The sequence below is a fragment of the Theropithecus gelada genome, chromosome 5 (genome assembly GCF_003255815.1).
Source record: "Theropithecus gelada isolate Dixy chromosome 5, Tgel_1.0, whole genome shotgun sequence".
Taxonomy (NCBI): Eukaryota; Metazoa; Chordata; class Mammalia; order Primates; family Cercopithecidae; genus Theropithecus; species Theropithecus gelada.
In genome coordinates this window covers 119,397,368-119,417,625 of record NC_037672.1, presented here as the reverse complement: position 1 = coordinate 119,417,625, position 20,258 = coordinate 119,397,368, and the positions used below count along the sequence as shown (strand labels likewise).

General features: G+C 34.0%; 1 protein-coding gene across 2 annotated transcripts in view; it reads right to left on the bottom strand.

The window, feature by feature from the left end:
- The window catches only part of KIAA1109 (KIAA1109 ortholog), a 210,622-nt gene that overhangs the window by 26,706 nt on the left and 163,658 nt on the right, over positions 1-20,258 (bottom strand). For both annotated transcript variants that reach the window (XM_025385484.1, XM_025385483.1), the window contains 9 exons: positions 19,383-19,609; positions 18,213-18,343; positions 16,805-16,928; positions 10,573-10,682; positions 9,789-9,879; positions 6,795-7,048; positions 3,322-3,537; positions 1,993-2,173; positions 1,264-1,465 (listed from right to left, as the gene is read on the bottom strand). In XM_025385484.1, the coding sequence (XP_025241269.1) occupies positions 1,264-1,465; positions 1,993-2,173; positions 3,322-3,537; positions 6,795-7,048; positions 9,789-9,879; positions 10,573-10,682; positions 16,805-16,928; positions 18,213-18,343; positions 19,383-19,609 (1,536 nt within the window). The remainder of the gene's footprint in view (positions 1-1,263; positions 1,466-1,992; positions 2,174-3,321; positions 3,538-6,794; positions 7,049-9,788; positions 9,880-10,572; positions 10,683-16,804; positions 16,929-18,212; positions 18,344-19,382; positions 19,610-20,258) is intronic.

Below are 20,258 nucleotides of genomic sequence, written 5' to 3'. Positions count from 1 at the left end.
GTCATTTTGTCCATTTAAGAAGATATAGAGAACTTTAACAATATTTAGTGGCAAGTGAAGAAAAATGTCACTGTTCTCAGGCTTTCCTAGGCTTAGCTTGTACATATTTATAATGCTTCCCTATATGGGATGCCATTTCTCTTTCCTTTTACCTAACTAAATATATCTGCTTCAGGAGAATGAGTAAAACATCTAAGACTTAGCTAGCTTTGGCTAAGGTTTCCAACTCTTAACATTTATTAGTTGTTCAAATCTAGGAAAGACATCCAACTTTTATGAGCCTTAACTTTCCTCATTTATAAAAGGCGTTAATATCTGCCATGCACTTAATGGACACAGATGTGCCTTGTTAACTGAAAAGTGGTATTAGGCATTCTCAGCATAATTACCATTTTAAAAGGTTTATATATCAGGTTTTGTCTCCCAAATGAAACGTTTTCAAATAATTCTTGTGTAGTCTGATATTTTTTGGAAATCCTGCCATGTATGTACGGTATCATTCATGTGCTATGGTAGCCAGATTCCAAGATGACGTTCAATGATCCTTGCCTCCTGGTATTCATACCCTTGTGTAGTTTACTTCCATACTGATCTTCTATCACAAGGTTTTACTCATCACACAGGTCTCTTTTGGAGAACACTCAAGAAGCCCATTAGAGAAGCCCACATGAGAGGAACTGAAGTACCAATTAGCCAGTCACATGATTGAGACATGATGGAGGCAGATTTTTCAGCCCCAATCAGGTATTCAGATGACTCTAGCCCTAGCCAATGTCATGACTACAATCTTGTAAAAGACCATGAGTTAGATCCACTGAGCCAAACTGTGCCTACATTTCTGATCAACAGAACCTGTAGTTGAGGTTATAAGTCATAAATTCTGGGTAATGTGTTATACAACAGAGAAGTAATAAATGTTTAAGCCCAATGTACTGTCACGTTTGATATTTCCATCTGATCATAAGCTCCCAAATTTGAGCTATATAAAACTACTCTTTTTATATGTACAGACCTAAAAATTTAAGTAAGTAAACTATTTGGTATATTGTTTATTTTATAACATATTCTAAAGTAATGTCAATTTCAAAAACAGGTGAAAATGGTTGGCCCACACTTCCATATATGAAGTCTGTATAGTCATTATTGACAAGTGTATGTCCTTTTTTCTTAAACATGTGCATTGGAAAGTCTCAAAAGAGCAAGTAGGTAATAACTAAAAATTTTAAAAATGACAAAAAAATAGACTATATACTCCTTAAATACCTGCGGGAATAGGTGGGGGCTGGGGAGGAAGTAAGGTGTTAGTCTTGCTCTGGACAGTGCAAGGTAAAGGAGGAGAAGGAGGAGATGTTGCACTATCTTTCATACCATACAGCTTGGACTCTTTGGAGAGTGTTCTTGGCAAGGAAGATCCCCTGGAGGCATTAGGTGATTCAGTCTTTAGCGTCTTGGAATTGTAATGCAACTGTATTGAAATAAATAAACTTTTAAAATTAAAATTATGAAGATGAGGAAAATCAAGAAATATAGAAAAATGTAGAAAAGAACACTGGAAGTCAGAAGACTTTTAACTTTTAAAAGTTAGCTTTGTGATCCTGGCAAGTTTCTTTGCTTTTATTCATTTTTTAAAATAAAAAGGTCATTTCAGATAATCTTTAATGTCCTTTCAAATTGAATAGTCTATGATTCTATAATTCTAGAATATAAAAAATTGTTTAATGAAGTTGTACTAGGTGAGGTTTAGCAAGTTTGTTATGAATATCAATTTATTAAAAAACTGAACTTCTTTCCATCAAACGTCCATGGAAAATGCTATATAAATTAGTGGGAACCTGCAGTTTTGATGTTCTTCTGTCCAGAATATGGCCATATTAGACAAAAAAGTTACTAAGTCTCATTTTAATATAATGAGAAAAAGATGAACATATATGATAGAAAATAAACATTGCTACCAATAGTCTAATCCCTTACCCTAGGCAATTAGGTTTTTACCTTTACATCAACTCCAGGAATGTAAAATACTGTTGTTTCTAAGTCACTAGGCTTTGTCTGTAGAGATGATGGCACTTTCTTGCCGGTCATTAAATGGGTGGTAGAAGCATAATTAGTTTGAAACTTCTTCTTTTTTGAAGGTGAATCTTGATCTAAGCTCCTGGAACTTCGATCATAACTCCTGTGAACAGAAAAATGTTATTCTAAAAAATGACACATTTATCTCTTTTTTTGTTTAAAAGCTAACTTTTATTTTTACAGTAAATAGAATATAATCCTTTATTTAGGAAGTTGAAAAAAACTAAAGTTCATCAGTATCTCTAGTGAGACTGGTTAATGCCTTGCATGAATGATGTAAATGTTGTATATTCCATAACTATACAGGGCAGTTACCTTTATTCTTTCCTAAGGTCATGACTTTCATTTGAACATACTAGGTTGAACCAAATGAAACTGCCCTTTATAAAGGTAAAAATACAGCTAAATATTAGCAATTTATTATGGGTTATGGTTCAATAAAAAATAAACTAATAGTCATTCTTTTTATCATCACTACTACATTTGTAAGAGATTTTAACTGTTTATAGTACCTTTTTATTTTCTCTTATTTTATAAAAGCCTCAATTAAATATTTTATTATGGAAATTTTTGAACATATAAAAAGTAATCAGAATAGTATCATTAATGATCCTCCATGTTCCCACTACCCAGTTTCAATAATGGTCAGCATTCTTTTTATCTACATGTCCACCCATCCACTCAATTATAACTATTTTTTTTTTTTTTACAGTTCATTTTTAGATTAGAAAAGAAAAAATTTAAAGAGAAAATATGTTAATCCTGTTTATATCATCATTTAGTTAGTGATGTAAACAAATAATAAAGCTGCAGTTATATCCTGAACACAATTTCAGTCTACTGAGGTCTGTGTAACTGTCTCCCAGTCTTTCTTATTTCTTTATGAACTCATCAAAACTCTCAATAACCAAGATACTTCTGAGCACTGTGTTGTTCTTTAAAACTGAAATATGTATAATACAGGGACAGACACTGAGAAATTCATGTATGTTAAAAGAATTCCAAAGATATAACTATTTTAATGAAAAAATTTGCCAGACTCTAAATCAGACATCCATTTCTAGTTGCCAGAAAATATTACGCACTTGTTTATAAGAAATTGTATAAGAAATAACCACTTGACCATTATAACTATAATTACATTTACACTTCAAATCTGCACTTTGGGATGGAGAAGTTTGTTATAATTCAGTGATATATGAATAGTATTTCTAATAAAGTTACATGTATCTTTTTTAATCAATTTCTTACCTTCTCAAACTTATATCATCATGTTCTTGTAGAAGGGTGGTTGGGTGGAGTACACATTTCCCACTATCAATTTCAACCCGTATATCAAGTTCAAAGTCAATATTTCTCTCTGTAGCTGTGCCACTAAGACTTCTATTGACTGGTGTTGTTGGCCAGCGTTCTGTAAATAGCTGATGAACAGCAGCAAAGCCTGTTGCTTTTTTACGAGATGTGTGTCTACAGAAAGAACAACTGATCATTACATTGTAGTAAAATAAGAGTCTTTTTAACGAACTATTAAACATGTTATGTGAGCAATAGTCTGTAAATAAATTTTACTATTTTATAAATTAACTTGAGTGAGTTTAATGGAGCCATTTTACTCAGCTGTTATGTACTGAATAACTATTATATGCCAGGCTATGTGCTAGGTGATGAGGACACAGACATAATCACCACTTTTGAGGAGTCTGAATATCAGTATATAAACTATACTGTGTATGTTGGAAAATATTTCATTTTCTCAAATTATAACATTTAAATGTTACTTTCCAGATTTTATTAAAGACAGAACAAGGAAAGAAAAGTAATGCCATATGCTCTTTAACAAATGGTGCTGGAAAAACTGGATATCTACATCAAAAAAATGAAATTGAACCCTTACGTTATACCATACAAAAATATCAACTCAAAATGGATTAAAGACTTAACATAACACCTGAAACTGTTAAACTCTTAGAAGAAAATATAGGGAAAAGGCTTCATAACACTGGTCTTGGCAATGATTTCCTGACACCAAAAGCACAGACAACAAAAGTAAAAACAGACAAATGGGACAACATCAAACTAAAAGAGCTTCTGAAAAGCAATGGAAACAATCAGTAGGTGAAAAGCATGGAATGGGGGAAAATATTTGTAACCATATATCTGACAAGGGGGTAATTCCCAAAGTATGTAAGAAAATCCTAGCATTCAGAAAGCAAAAAAATCCAATTTTAAAAGCTGGCTAAGAACTTAAGTAGACATTTCTGCAAAGAATCAGCCAACGGGTATATGAAAAGATGCTTAATATTACTGTCATCAAGGAAATGCAAATCAAAACCACAATGAGATTATGACTTCATACCTGTTAAGATGACTATTATTATTATTATTTTTTTTTTTTTTTTGAGACGGAGTCTCGCTCTGTCGCCCAGGCTGGAGTGCAGTGGCCGGATCTCAGCTCACTGCAAGCTCCGCCTCCCGGGTTCCCGCCATTCTCCTGCCTCAGCCTCCCGAGTAGCTGGGACTACAGGAGCCCACAACCGCGCCCGGCTAATTTTTTGTATTTTTAGTAGAGACAAGGTTTCACCGTGGTCTCGATCTCCTGACCTTGTGATCCGCCCGCCTCGGCCTCCCAAAGTGCTGGGATTACAGGCGTGAGCCACCGCGCCCGGCGAGATGACTATTATTTAAATAAAAACAAAAAATAAGTGTTGGCAAGGACATGGAGAAAACAATCCTTGGACATTTTGGTAGGAATGCAAAATAGTGCAGCTGCTAGGGAAAATAGTATGGAGATTCCTCAACAGATTACAGTAGAAATACAACATGATCCAGAGATCCCACTTCTGGGTATTTATCCAAAAGAATTGAAATCGGGATCTCAAAGAGATACTAGCACTCCCATGTTCACTGCAGCATTTTTCACAATAGCCAAGATGTAGAAACAACCTAAAATGTCCATTGACAGACAAATGAATTTAAAAATGTGATGCATACATACAATGGAATATTATCAGCCTTAAAAAAAAAGAAGGAAATGCTGCACTATGTGACAACATGTATGAACTTGAGGCCATTATGCTACATGAAATAAGCCAGATACAGAAGGACAAATACTGCAGGAGTCCACTTATATGAAGTATCTAAAATTGCCCAACTCATAGAAGTAGAGAATAGAATGGTGGTTGTCAGGGGTTGGGGGTTGCAGGGAGGTTGGCAGTTGCTAATCAATCATGTATAAAGTTTCAGTTATGCAAGATTAATAAGTTCTAGAGATTGTGCCTAAAGATAACGATATTGTATTGCACGCTTAAAAAGGTGTTAAGAGGGTAGATCTCATGCTAAGTGATCTTACCAAAATAAAATAAAATATTTAAAGAACTTATCCAATTGTATATCTGAAAAATATGGTTACACTAATATAAATTATATCTCAATAAAACTGTCAAAATAGTTTTCAAAAAGGCAATGTAAAACATAAAAAGTAAGGAGATATAGATCATCTGTTCAGGAAGGCAAATGTCCGATTACTGTTAAGACAAAACAAAAAAAAGGGAAGAATTTATCCACACAACTATAAAGTAATATTTCCTATGACAAAATTTATATTGTTTTAAGAAATACCAAAATACCTAGAAAAATTGTTAGAAAAGACTCAAACCTGGACCACCATGAAATTAAATATAATGACAAGATTCTAAAAATTTCCTGGAAGAAAACAGATCTAAAATATCAAAAAAATCTTAGGTCACATTGACAGAATTGAAAAAGATAACCAGCATATGCTGAATATGGATGCTGGAAGATAACAGCAGTTTTTCTTACTTAGGAGAAGAAATAAATATTAGACTAGAATTCTTTTCCCAAAGCAATGATAAACACAAAAGCAGTAAAGCTATTTTAGACATGAAGAAAATGAAGATCTGCAATAATAACTTTTCATAGAAAGTTATTTGAGAATGTACTCCAGAAAAATGAAGGAATAAAACCAAATATGCTGATGTATGGGATTTAAGAGTCAGTGGCTTCAGTCTAGGAAAGGGAGGAAAGAATCCCTAAAGCTCAAAATACAGAAGACTGAAGATAGAGACAGTTTCTTATAGATCAACTTTCAGTTATACTCTTGTGCTAAGGCAATTTCTCATTATTTATTACCATTATTAGAAACTCTTACTATTACTGTCACAACCTCACTTGAGGGTGGTTTAAATAGATCAGTTCCAAAGATCCTTGCAGCTCCTCTTGAGGGCATATTCAGAACAAAGTTTCACATATGTCATTTATGTCATTAACACCATTTCATCTTATTTCTTTCTTCTAAGAATTTGCTTAAGTCTTTCATCTATTGCTAACCACTTCCCTTTACTACTTTTCTTAACTAGCCTTCACTATTACGTATGTCCTTGCTGCAATCTGTTACTTTAATGCCACAGGAATACAGCCCTCTCCTTTAATTTACTCATAACCACATCTTTATTTCCATTTTATTTTAGATGATTAAACTTAGATGACTTGAAAAACACTTAAATTTAAAAAATAATGCTATATGGAGCTACATCACAATAAACCATGTGATAAATTTTATTAAAATAAATTTTTTTTTAATAAGTCTCACTCAAGTGTGGCACATTAAAAATTATTTTTTGTAAAAGTTGAGTTATATGTAACATTTTGTGGTCATTTCTAGATTCTGAAATACTACATTAGGATCTGAAAACAAGGTTACTCACGAGGGTTTCCTGTAAATATAAAACCTTTCCCTCTCATGGTCTTCATCTTTTTCATCCTTCTCGGAATCTTCACTGGTAGAAGACAAACTGTCATCCCGTCGGCCCTCTTCAGTTTGGAAAGGAATGCCTGGTGAAAAGCCTCCTGGAGTTTTGGGAGAACTGAACACGGAACATGATCCTTCACTATTTGATGAGTAATGGGATGGACCTTCAATGGTTACTGACAAAAGGTCCAGTTCTGTCTCCTCTGGAAACTGATTGTAAAAACAAAAAACATGAATCAGATTCATACTTCAATTAAAAAAAATATATATATAAATTTAAACATTTAAAAATCATCTCAGAGTTGAATTTCTTCACTCTGAAATGAAAGAAAGGTCAGATTCATGAACATATGAAATAGTACACCAAGGAAGGAAGCAAAAGGGCCAACCACAGAAAGTTACACCACTAACATACTAAAAATCAGAATGAGATTTTACTTTATATAAACATATTACTGTATGAATAAGTAAACATTGTAATTCTTTACAGCAGAAGTTAAACGTGGAAGCAAAAGAAACATGATTAACTGTAAATCAGAATGGCAAGAGCAATTAGTGATAGAAGAGCATGCAGTGTCAGTACAAAGTTTATTATTTTCTCATCATGCTAGTAGATGCTTTTTGTGGATACATGTTTTAAAAATGAGCCCCACATGAGTTAAAGAAAAATGTGCAAATAGCTGAGTAATAAAACATCTATCAGTCAAACTGAAGAATGCTGTATTTTAAGGTAAACACAGTTGGCTCTCTGTAAACACCTACAGATTCAATCCAGTGTAGATGGAAAATATTGGAGGAAAAATAAAAATAATAGTACAATATAAAATAATACACAAAATATTTAACAACTACTTATAATAGCATTTAATGTGTACTACGCATTATAAGTAATCTAGAGATGATTTAATGTTTATGGGAGGATGTACGTAGGTTATGTGCAAATACTGCACCATTTTATAAAAGGGACTCGAGTATTTGTGGATATTGGTATGCATGGGGGTCCTAGAACCAATCCCCCACAGATATTGAGAGATGACTATAGTTTGTATAAACACCATGTCACTAACTCAGGATTTCACCAGGAGACCATTTAAATAGGTCAAACAAAACAAAACAAAAACAAAACACCCCATGACCTAATTTTGATGCCTAACTTCACAGAGTCACAGAGTTACTTGAGCAATAATAAGCCTTTATAAAGTTTAATGTGCAAACTAATTTATGTGCAATTTATTATTAAAACTACTGGATGCTGCTATTCGATACACAGTTAAGTCCTACATTGACAATTTCAAATCCACGTGTTCTTCATTTTATATAGTATACATGTTATTGAGTTAACAAATCAGATTGTTAGAATAGCCAATTTTTAAAACTTTGGTAAGAGACAGTAAATAAATATTTCTTTGTTTCATGTTTATTTTATAGTTAACCATTCCTTAATTATCTATTTTCTAATTTATCATTAGAAAAATCTAATATTTAATCTCATAGCTATTAATTTATGATTTTTTATATACTTTTTTTACAAGCAGTACATGGCTAATTAAAAATGGGACTTGAATCATTTCAAATATTAATCCCTTTGAGAATCACCTGGTTAGCAGAATCCATTCTATTCATGTAAATTATTTCTTTCCAAGTTTTCTTCATAAAAAAAGAACATATTTGTCAAGCTCACTCTATTACAATTAAACAGTTCTTAAAAAAATCCAGTTTGACTAAATTCAGTATAACTATGAGATACATGTTGAGACTCAAGCTTGAAGAAAGTGACAAAAGGGAAACAAAATATATTTGGGTAAGTGCTAATTTTTAAATGTACCTTGACAAAAAAGATCTAGATATTCATTCTTCTACATTGTTTTGAACAAAAGAATAATTTAAAAAATGGATAGTTTTATAAATGTTCTTTTACACCAGTGACTCAAAAGAATGCTCAATTATTAATGTTTGTTATGAATTAAATTTAATTCTTGTTTGAACTAATTAACTGATCTTTATGAAAAAATTCATTTTGTAGTTGAATATGAGGAAAAACTGCTTCACTTAGGGATTAGGAAATAACAGATTGTAGTTTTTTATTTATGATTTGGTTGATTTGATTAGCTGATTTAGTCTTTTAGTTTTTAATAGTATTAAACTACACAGAAGTAAAAACTAAGACAAATGCATGCAAGAGGTTATGAGATGTACATGATGAAAAAAAATTCAAACAGTCTTAAACCATTATGTAAAATATTTCTGAGGTCTAAGTTTAGTTTGAAATGAGAGGAAGATATTTTGAAAGCAGATTTTCAGTGTGGTTGATTAGTTTTAAAGCAAAGTTTATATTGTTCTTAGTAAGTACCTGAAAATACCCTTCCCCAGGACAGCTGGATTGTGGTGTACTTCCCCATACTGTATTTTTCGACTTAATTAAAATAATAAGAAAAGTAAAAAAAAACAAAAACAAAAAAACTCATGAAAAATAATGACTTAAAAGTAAATATACAAAAAACAAAATAAACATTTTAATATAATGTTTAATATGCTATGAAATTAGAATACAACTTTGAAGCTGATCTTCCCTCTAATTTCTGCTATGTATCTATAAATAAAATACATAAATGAGTATCAATATTCCACATTTACATTTGTGTAAGATGTAGTTTAATATGGATTCTCACTGGAAACAAAATTTATTCAACAAAAACCTTTCTACTTAAGAGAAAGCAGTTGTGGAGCCTTTATTGTAAAACGTAAACTACTAACACCTGCTTCATGGCTCTCAGATAATGTTATGAGGGCAGTGCCCACTACTTGGTAATACGCAGACAGTTCAATCATCACAATCCATACTTTGATTGTAGTCAGAAATCAGTATTTTGAAATAGTGTAATACCATAATTTTATAATTTGTAAAAACTACTTAGCAATGTGCATTTCCAACAAATTATATATCTCTTACTGTATCCTGGATATTAAAAGTTACTCTAGGTCCAGGAGATGCTGCATCCACACGGATTTCTGGGAGCTCTTCAGTTTCTCCTACTCGAGAACTGCAAGTAAATACAAAGTTATAAAACACTAATATTCTCATTAAAAAAATATTCCTGGACTTTATAAAGGTCTGATTAATGGCAATAACATTTTATTTGTAAGTATTTACCTAATCAAAGGATTGGACTTTCTCTTAACCTTTAGCATCCCATAAAAAAGACTCAATGTTTTGGTTAATTCAAGATTTTTCTAAAAGTAAATCATATAAAAAGAATTTATACTTCTTACTTTTTATAGTGCTGATTTACTATTAAAACTGTATTTCACTTCAATAAAATGTAAAATTTCCATTTTTTCATATGCTAAATATCTGCGTGACTATACTTTTCTAAACTGACAAATTTAGAGCAGTAGCTACTAGTATGCACCTTTTAATTTCTTTGGATAATCTATAAGTTTACACAGAAAACTTGTCTATCCTTCTAAACTACAGTTTTATGTAAATAAAAAAGAAACTTGTCTAAATAGCGTATTTCATTACTAAAAAGCATACCCCACATTGTGGTTATAAATGTGATGAGAGATTCCTTAAATAAAATTCTGAGTTTGATAGTATCCACTATTATTGCATTTTACTAATAAAATTAATTTTTATTATCTTAATTTTATAATTAGAACATAAAAAAGTAGCTGACTTTGGTAAAAGAGTCAACAATTTTATTGCTTGTTTCAATGGCTGAAATATATATTACCTTGCCCTTTCCATTCGCTTAAGAGGTGGTCTTCCAGAAGCAGAAATGGTTTTTGATCGGCTATAACTTGGTTTGTAACTCAAACCCCACTTATCCTTTAGGGAAGCAGCCTAACGAAATGGGAGAGAAAAGTCACTATAGGTGATTATTTATTGTTGTAATATTTGACTTCAAATAAAAGAAAATATTCTACTCTTAAATAAGTTAGCTTGTTTTCCCCAGGGGACTTTAATGTCACTTAATGTAAGTCAAAATAGAGGAGGAATCAGCTATTCTTTGGTTCTAACACCAATTAGGAGGCGCAATGAAAACATGAGCCACCAGCTGACCTGAGAGAAAAGACGACAAAGTTTGGGGGCAGGGACGAGGGTACAGAAACATGGTGAGAAGAAAGGAAATGATTTTAAAAGTAAGAATGGAGAAAGAAACTGAGAAAGGTTTGGGGAGAAAGCTAAGTTCGGGGCAGTGGGGAAAAAAGATCACTTTTCTCCAAGGGCATCCCTTTTGTAGGACTCTTCATTACAACAAAGGAAAGTAAGAGTGTTAATGACTTAACACTTTCCCTGTCTCTAAGTCCCTCTTCTAGAAACTAGTGATGATGCTAGATAGTTAAAAGATTCTAATACAGTGGAAGTTTGGAGTCTACGATGGGTAATGGGAATTGAGGGGAATATGTGGAATGAGATGTGTTAAGAATGCAGATGTTTTAACAACTTCCGTAATTCTATCTAGTTTTATTTTTAACAATTACCAAATATGACCTGTAACAGGACACAAGCAATATTTTAATTATATTGTATGACTGTTGTGTAGACAGCAAAAATTTTAAATATAAAATTATATGTTACAGATCTCACTATCCATTATTACTATCAGAGACTAGTGACAAATAAATTGGAGAGCAGTATTCAAACTATATTCTCTGGGAGTTTAGAAGTGATCAAGGAATGGCAGGTCAAGCCAATAGCTCCTGGAACCCTGCAACAAACTTTCCCCTTTCCTCTGACAACCGCAGCTCTGATTTAATATGTTTTTCATGTGTTGGGGTACCACCCAAAAATCTCATCCTGGTTAAAAAAAAAAAGAGTTCTCTGTTAGTTTTAAAATTTTTAAAACCCATTAATCTTTTTTTTCTTTTTAAGTGGTTTTTAGACTTTGTTTTCAGTTTCACATGTAAGGACTTTGGAAGTCACCATTCCATCCTAAGAACAAGTAAAAAGCTGAACAAACTTAAGAATCAACAGCTGTTCCTGGAGCTGTGAGAAAGGGGACGAGGAAGAACAACTTCTGCCCCTCACAATGGAGAAAGAGACCAGTAGATACAGTGAGTTAACAGCTTACTAGTACAGAGATGCACAAGTAAAAACTGCTGCAGGAACAAATACTGGGGTAGGAAAACCTGAACTGTAATTAAAGAATTGCTGGAAGGTTCAGTGCAGACAAGTCTGAGAGTTAAAAACTCTAGGGAGACCCAGTCACCGGTGCCGCCAGTCACCGGTGCCCCCGAATATTGTGAGATCACCTTTCAGTAGTTCCACCAGGTTCCCACAGTAAATGTCAGAGGAAAAAAATCCCCTCAGGAGAAAAGTCCCTTAAGGCTTCCAACAGGGGGAAAGGAAAAGGAACCATTTTGAAAAAACACCAAGAGTACTTTCTTTTTCTGAATAAGAAAAAATGCCCTTAGGAGAAATTAGCTAACCAGAGCCTAACCAGTGGGAATATTATCAGAGCAAAACTGACCTGGGGAAGGGAAATACAATACCAATACAGTCAGTTCTATCCATACTGGTCCACCTAAGTTGGGAGGAAAAAACTGACAAACGTGAAGTTCACAATCCAGAGGCATAGGCTCATTAAAAGATGATAAAATGCTTCTCTTACCCTGACACCTTAACATTACCTCACTAAAGATTCTTTAGAGCAGCTCTTTTTCCTTGGTAAATCATGTCTGGCTATCAAGAAAAAATTACAAGGGATATCAAACAGCAAAAAACACAATCTAAAGAGACAGAACAAGCATCAGAACCTCATAGAAGGGATGTTGGAATTATCAGAGTAGAAATTTAAACCAACTATGATTACTATGCTAAGGGCTCTAACAGATAAAGTGAACAGCATGCAAGACCATTTTTCACTGTAAGTTGAAAGATGATAATTCTAAGAACCAGAAAGAAATGCTAGCAATCAAAAACACTGTGATAGAAATGAATTATTTTGATGAACTTATTAGTAGACTGGACACGGCTGAGGAAAGAATATTTGAACTTGAAGATATATCAATAGGAACTGCAAAAAGTGAAAAGCAGAACAGAGACTGAAAAAAAAAAAAATAACAGTATATCCAAGGACTGTGGGACAACTACAAAATGTATAAAGTATGTGTAATGGAATACCAGAAAAAGAAAAAGAGAAAGGAACAGAAGAAATATCTGAACCAATAATGACTCAGAGTTTTCTCAAATTAATGTCAGATGCCAAACCACAGATATAGGAAGCTCAAAGAACACCAAGCAGGATAAATGCCAGGAAAAAAAAAAAAAAAAATTACATGTAGTTATATCATCATCAAACTACAAAAAAAAAAAAAAGATAATGAAAAAAGCCTGAGTTTTTCCTCAGAAACTATGCCACGTAGAAGGCCGCAGAGTAAAATATTTAAAGTCTTGAGAGGAAAAAAAAAAAAAAAAAAACCCAACAACCTAGAATCATGTACCTTGCAAAATTATTCTTCAAAAGTGAAGACTTTCTCAGACACAAAAAATTGAGGGAATTTTTTGCCAGCAGACTTGCCTTGCAAACGTTAAAAGAAGTTTTATAAAGAGAAGGAAAATGACACAGATCTCTTAATAAAAGTAAAAGCATTAAAAGAGAAATGAAGGTAAAACCTGTATCTTATTAATAATTGACCTAACAGATCAGTTTGTTCAAAATAATACCAATAATGTATTTGACTATATATATCACACGTGTGTGTATATATATACACACACACATATACACGTGCACACATTTAATACCAATAGTGTATTTGACTATATATGTCGCATGTATATGTGCACGTGTGTATACAAATGTGTGTGCATGTGTATATATGTGTGTGTATATATGTGTACACACATTTATGTATATGCTTCTATATATTAAATGTAAGAGAAATGAATGACAGTAATGATACAAGAGACAGGATGGAGGGATTATGATTATTTTGTTTTAAGGTACTCGCACTGCCCATAAAGTGCTATAGTGTTAATTGAAAGTAGACTTGGATTAATTATACGTGTACAGATGGTCCTTAACTCATAATGGTTTGACTTATGAATTTTTGACTTTATGATGGCACAAAAGAGGTAACATTCAGTACAGTCCTCAACTTATGATGGAGTTAAAGCTGGATAAACCTGTCATAAGTTGAAGATACCATAAATCATTTTGACTTTTCAACTTATGATGGGATGTAACCCAATTATAAGCTAAGAAGCATCTGTAGACTGCAGTCTCTAGGGCAACCACTAAAAAAAAAAAGAAAAAGAAGAAGAAGAAGTGTAACTGATACGCTAAGAAAAAAGAGAAAATGGGATTATATAAATGCCTCAATTAAAATCACAAAAGGCAGAACAACCAGAAGACAAAGACAGGAACAAAAAGAAAAGGCAAAAAGCAGAAAATAGTAACAAATACAGTAGATATTAATTCAAAGCTATCACTAATCACTTTAAATGTCAGTGGCGTAAAATGATCTTAAAAGACAGAGACTGTCAGAGTGGATTAAAAAATAAGATCTGACAATGTGTTGCTACAAGAAACCCACTTGTATATACATATTTAAGCATATGTATTTAAAGGCACATAGATTAAAAGTATATGGACTGAGAAAAATATACCATGCTATCACTAATTAAAAGAAAGCAGGGATAGCTATATTAATTTCAGACAGAGCAGATTTCAAAGCAAAAAAATTATCAGGTATAAAGAAAAAGAAAAGCATTATGAAATGATAAAGGGGTTTAGTCTTCAAGAACAAATAACAATCCCTAACGTGTACATGCCTAACAACAGAGTGGGCTGAGCATGGTGGCTCACACCTGTAATCCTAGCACTTTAAGAGTCGAAAGCAGGAGGATTGCCTGAGGCCAGGAGTTTGAGACCAGCCTGGGCAACATAGCAAGACCCTGTCTCTACAAAAAATGTTTTAAAATCCTGCCAGGCATGGTGTCATGTGCTGTGGTCCCAGCTACTTGAAAGGCTGAGGCAGGAGGATTGCTTGAGCCCAGGAATTTGAGGTTGTAGTGAGCTATGATTGCACCACTGCACTCCAGCCTGTGCAACAGAGTGAAACCCTATTTCTTAAAAACAAAACAACTGAGTGTCAAACTATGTGAGGCCCAAACTAAGAGAAATGCAAGGAGAAACAGATGAATCCACTATTACAGTTTGAGACTTCAATAACCCTTTATCAGAAATGGACATATCCAGCACACAAAAAAATTAATAAGGACATAGTTGAACTCAACAACATCATCAGTCAATTAGATATAATCAATACCTACAGACAACTTCATCTAACAACATCAGAATACACATTCTTCTCAAGCTCACATGGGACTTTCACCGAGAGAGACCACATTCTGGACCAAAAAGCATACCTTTACACATTTTTAAAAATTATAAATCATGGCCGGGCACAGTGGCTCATGCCTGTAATCCCAGCATTTTGGAAGGCCAAGTCGGGTGGATCACGAGGTAAGGCGTTCAAGACCAGTCTGGCCAAGATGATGAAACCTCGTCTCTACTAAAAATACAAAAATTAACCAGGCATGGTGGCAGGGGCCTGTGATCCCAGCTACTTGGGAGGCTGAGGGAAAGAACTGCTTGAACCCAGGAGGCGGAGGTTGCAGTACACTGATACTGCACCACTGCACTCCAGTCTGGGCAACAGAGCGAGACTCTGTCTCAAAAAAACAAAACAAAACAAAATTATAAATCATAAAATGTCTGCTCTTAGACCACAGTGGAATTTAACCAGAAATCAGCGACAGAAAGATACCTGAATGAGAGTTGAAGAAAAAATCTGAAGAGAAATTTTAAAACATAAAAGAAAATGAAAACACACATCAAAATTAGTGGGATGCAGCAAAAGCAGTGCTTAGAGGACAATTTATAGAACAGAATGCATATATCAGAAAAGATCAAAAATTAATTATCTAAGCTTCTACCTTAGAAAACTAGAAAAAAAGGGCAAATTAAATCTGAATTAAGCAGAAGAAAAGTGATCATAAAAATTAGAGCAGAAATAAAACGGAAATCAATAGAGAAAAATCAACAAAACCAAAGCTGGTTCTTTGAAAAGATCAATAAAATTGATAAGCCTCTAGCCAGGACAATTAAGAAAAAAAGAAAGACACAAATTACTAACATCAGCAATAAAGGAGGGTATACAACACAGACCCTATGGTTATTTAAAGAATACAGGAATACAGAGAACAAATCTATGCCCACAGATTTGATCACCTAGATGAAATAGACTGATTCCTTGAAACGTACAATTTTCTAAAATGGAGAGAGGAAAGAGACAATCCAAATAGGCCTGCATTTATTAAAGGACTGGATTAATAACTTTACACAACAAAAAGCACCAGGCCCAGGTGGGTACACTTGTGAATCGATAACTCTTAACAAGTTATCTTTAATTTTAAAAATGAAGCAACAAAAGGGCAAAATGGCTTTTTTTAAAAAAAGCTTTCTACTACTAGATTCAACTTTAATGGGACCAACTAAACCTGCAAAAAATAAAGATTATAAAGTGCATTACAATGCCAGTAGCTGACAGGTAAACTCTGACCTGGAAGAATGGGATAGGTTAAGAACAGACATCGTAAAAGTTTTCACATTTTTTGCAGAGTTCACATTAGAGACTAAAAAGAAGAGTGATTTAATGAAAGACAGACAAAACACAGTGTCTAAGGGCACAGACTATAGAGTCCTACAACCTAGGTTTGACTCTTGTCTTCCCCAGGATTACTGGCTGTGTAACTTTGGTCAAATTACTTGACCTGTGTCTCTGTTTCATCTTTAAAACAGGTAAATAACACAAGCTACCTCCTAAGGTTGTTGTTAGGATTTAATGGGTTATTAAATGTAAAGTGCTTTAGATGGTACCTGGTACACAGTAGATATGATAGGAAAAAAATCAAGTGGTTTTGTCATCAGCATTGAAAGAAAAAAGAGAACTCACCCGCATACTGGACCTCCGTAATTTTTTACGAACATCTCTTCTAATGTCATTCACAGCCACAGATTCTAACTGTTGGTAACGTTGAATTTCCTGGTTTATGGTTCCTTCACTTGCACCTAATTTTCTGGATGCAAAACAAATATGGCAATTATTGTAAAGAAATAACAAAGTAAGATTGATTTTTACTTGCTCCTTTTTAATTCTTTCACTTGTCAGAATACCAAAGATGATTATGTACAGACAAGCCAAAACCCTCAATAAGTTTAACACTCATATTTGGCGAACTGTTAAGAAAACAAAAAACACCTCTCTGCAATGTTTGAGGAAATGTGTCTTATCCATTGCTGCATCAAGAGTCTCTCTGGCAATCTCATGAAAACCATAGACTCGCTCTGCAAAAAAATGTCTGAATGTAAAATTCTACATATAATATAAGCCTCGGGTAAGATTTTGGAGGAAGGGTATATTTTGCTTCAAGTCATTTTTTCCCCTGAGAACAAAACTCACGTTGTAATGTAAGTCAACAGGAAAATGTGAATCACTGCATGATAACTTACAGACAAGTTTCGGACAATACCTTTTGCTGTACAAAATGCATATATTTGTGTAAGGTCCTTGATTGTTTAAAAAAAAAAAGCAGCAGTACAAGTGTATGCAGATTAGAAAAGATGAGGCATGACCATTACCTTTTGGGAAAATAAAACTGCAAAGTTTAGCAAGAAGAATATTTACTGCAATAGAAGAAGTGTTACATAGTAATATCCAGCAGGCAACAGATAAAGATTAATGCATTTATTTATATATGCCTGTGAAGATACATATAAGAGTAAATACACATGTAAAGATACATATATGTGATATAAAGTCAGTCATAAAGCACTCAGAAATAAGTTGTGAAAAACACTAGGACACTAGGATTTCATGCCTTTTTTTTTTTTTGGAGATGGAGTCTCGCTCTGTCACCCAGGCTGGAGTGCAATGGTGCAATCTCGGCTCACTGCAACCTCTTCCTCCCAGGCTCAAGTGATTCTCCTGCCTCAGCCTCCCAAGTAGCTGGGATTACAGGCATGCACCACCACAGCCAGCTAATTTTTGTATTTTCAGTAGAGACGGGTTTCACCATGTCACCCAGGCTGGTCTTGAACTCCTCACCTCAGGTGACCCACCTGCCTCGGCCTCCCAAAGTGCTGGGATTACAGGCATCAGCCACCACACCCAGCCTCATGCCTAACTTTATTACTAATGAGTGTATGATCTTGGCCAAATTATTAAACAACTCTGGACCCTGGTGATATCACAGATAAACTAAAGAGTTTGTATTAGACCAAATACAATTTCTTCCACTTTTAACATCTTATGATTCTAAAATTAGGGAACATTATGTCAAATTAAAAATCATTATACATACTTCAGATCATCTATTACTTTGGCCTGTTCATTCAGTTCTCTGATATCCACTATACGCTTCATAATTTTTCTTCCTCTAAGTTCTCCTGGCTGGCTAGCAGATGCTGCCTGTCTTCGATAATCTATGGCTTCCTGAAAAGTCAAAAGTGTATCTGTCAATACCACCCTCAAGTTACAAAGCAAATCTATACTATCACAAAATTAACACCTTAAATCAAAGCATGCAAGAATCAAAGCCATCTATATTAAGATTGGAATTCTCCATTGATTTAAATCCCTTCAATTTCATAAGGAATCTATTCAGTTGCCACCTACGTTTCCCCATGAGTGTGCTCTGCATGCTTTCAAATGGGACTGGCTAGACTGAGGGGAGCCCCACATCTCTGGGTCACACAGATACTCTGCAGGAACAGAATGGCGCTGATTTGGGGGTGTCAGGCCTAGTAGGTGATTTACAAGTCGCTGCCCAAAGGTGAGTTTGTGGCCATCTCCATTTACTGAACTTCCATCTGAACTCTAAGTAATAAACAGTAATATTAAATTTTAAAAAATTTCTTCCCAAGAACAAAACTATTTCATGGTACAAAAGTTAAAAGATACTGAAAATAATTTTGAAAAATCAATACCAGAATGAAATCAAAGAATAAGTTGCTTTTTGCCACGAAATAACTTGAAACTACAGAATGTATAGTATAGATGAAAATACTATTTTTAAAATGTATCATTTCATTTTGTGTATGCACTTTGCTTTGAAATTCATCTTGAACATCTTTATTGAGATATAACTCACGTACCATAAAATTCACCCATTTAGTATATTCACAAAGTTGTACAACCATCATTAAAATCTTAGTTAGGAATATTTTCATCAGTCAGAAACCTCATACCTGTTAGCAATTTATTCCCATTCCCCACCCTGCCCCACTCCCTACTCACTTCACTTTTAATATTATGTTACCTATAGGTTAAAGTACAAGTTGGATGACAGTCAACATGTAGTACAGAACTCGATTAAAAGACAATATTATTAAATGTAGACACAGTGAACCACCACTCCCTTCTCTTCCTCCACAAATAGCAACTATAATATACTAAATAACACTCAACAAAAAATATCCCTGTCTCAGGGTAAAAGCCAATCCTGAAAAATTCTAACAGTGAGTTTACTTACAGTATGGATAGTGGGAGACATAGTATCAACTTCGTCTTCATCTGACAGGTCAGCTATGTTCACTGAATTTAAGTCAGCAATGTCATCTATGTCTTCCTCTCCTGTCAGTGTTGTAAGAGTATTGCCCAGAGCATTAAGCCTTTTGCCAATGTTAGGATCCATGTGAACATCGATCCCACACATTTTCCACAATACATTGAGTGTCCAGGTTCCAGCACTACTGCTTTCTGTTTAAATAAAGAAGTTGCATTTTTGGTAAGTCCTGAGTATAGAAATTGAAGTAACTTTACAAAGCAAATGGATGATGGCCACATACAATAACTAATGTCTTTCACTGCTAAACTTGTCAGAAACATCAGACTACAGGATTGATTTCTCTATGTGTACAGGGTGCATCTACTGTTTTCTCTGTATAGCACCTATTTTTTTTTCCCTATGAACTACAGGGTCACTCCCTGACCCCAAGCTGATCCACCATCCTATAGCTATAGTAGGAACTGCCATGACCTTAGCTCATTAGATAGAATTAATTATGTAATTGTCCAGGTGAAGGTCAAAGTTGGAAAAATAAGATATTTTGCCTGGACTTGAGAAAAGGTTGGTCCTTCTCTAATGACTGAGGGTGGAGAAACAAGACTCCACGATGTTTCTTGCCATGTATAAGAAAGAGGTTATAAGTTAGAAGAAGAAGAAAAAAAAAGTAGCCAAGAGTGGAACAAAGAAGCAAAGACAAGAGCTACAAAGAGTCTTGGTGACAGTTTGCATCTTGGTTCTGGTAGTTCCTAAGGGCTCCTGAATTGACCTGGTTCCTTCTCTTCCCTGAAATAACCATGCCTAAGTTGAACTGTAGTCTGAAAATAACCTTTTAATAAGTAT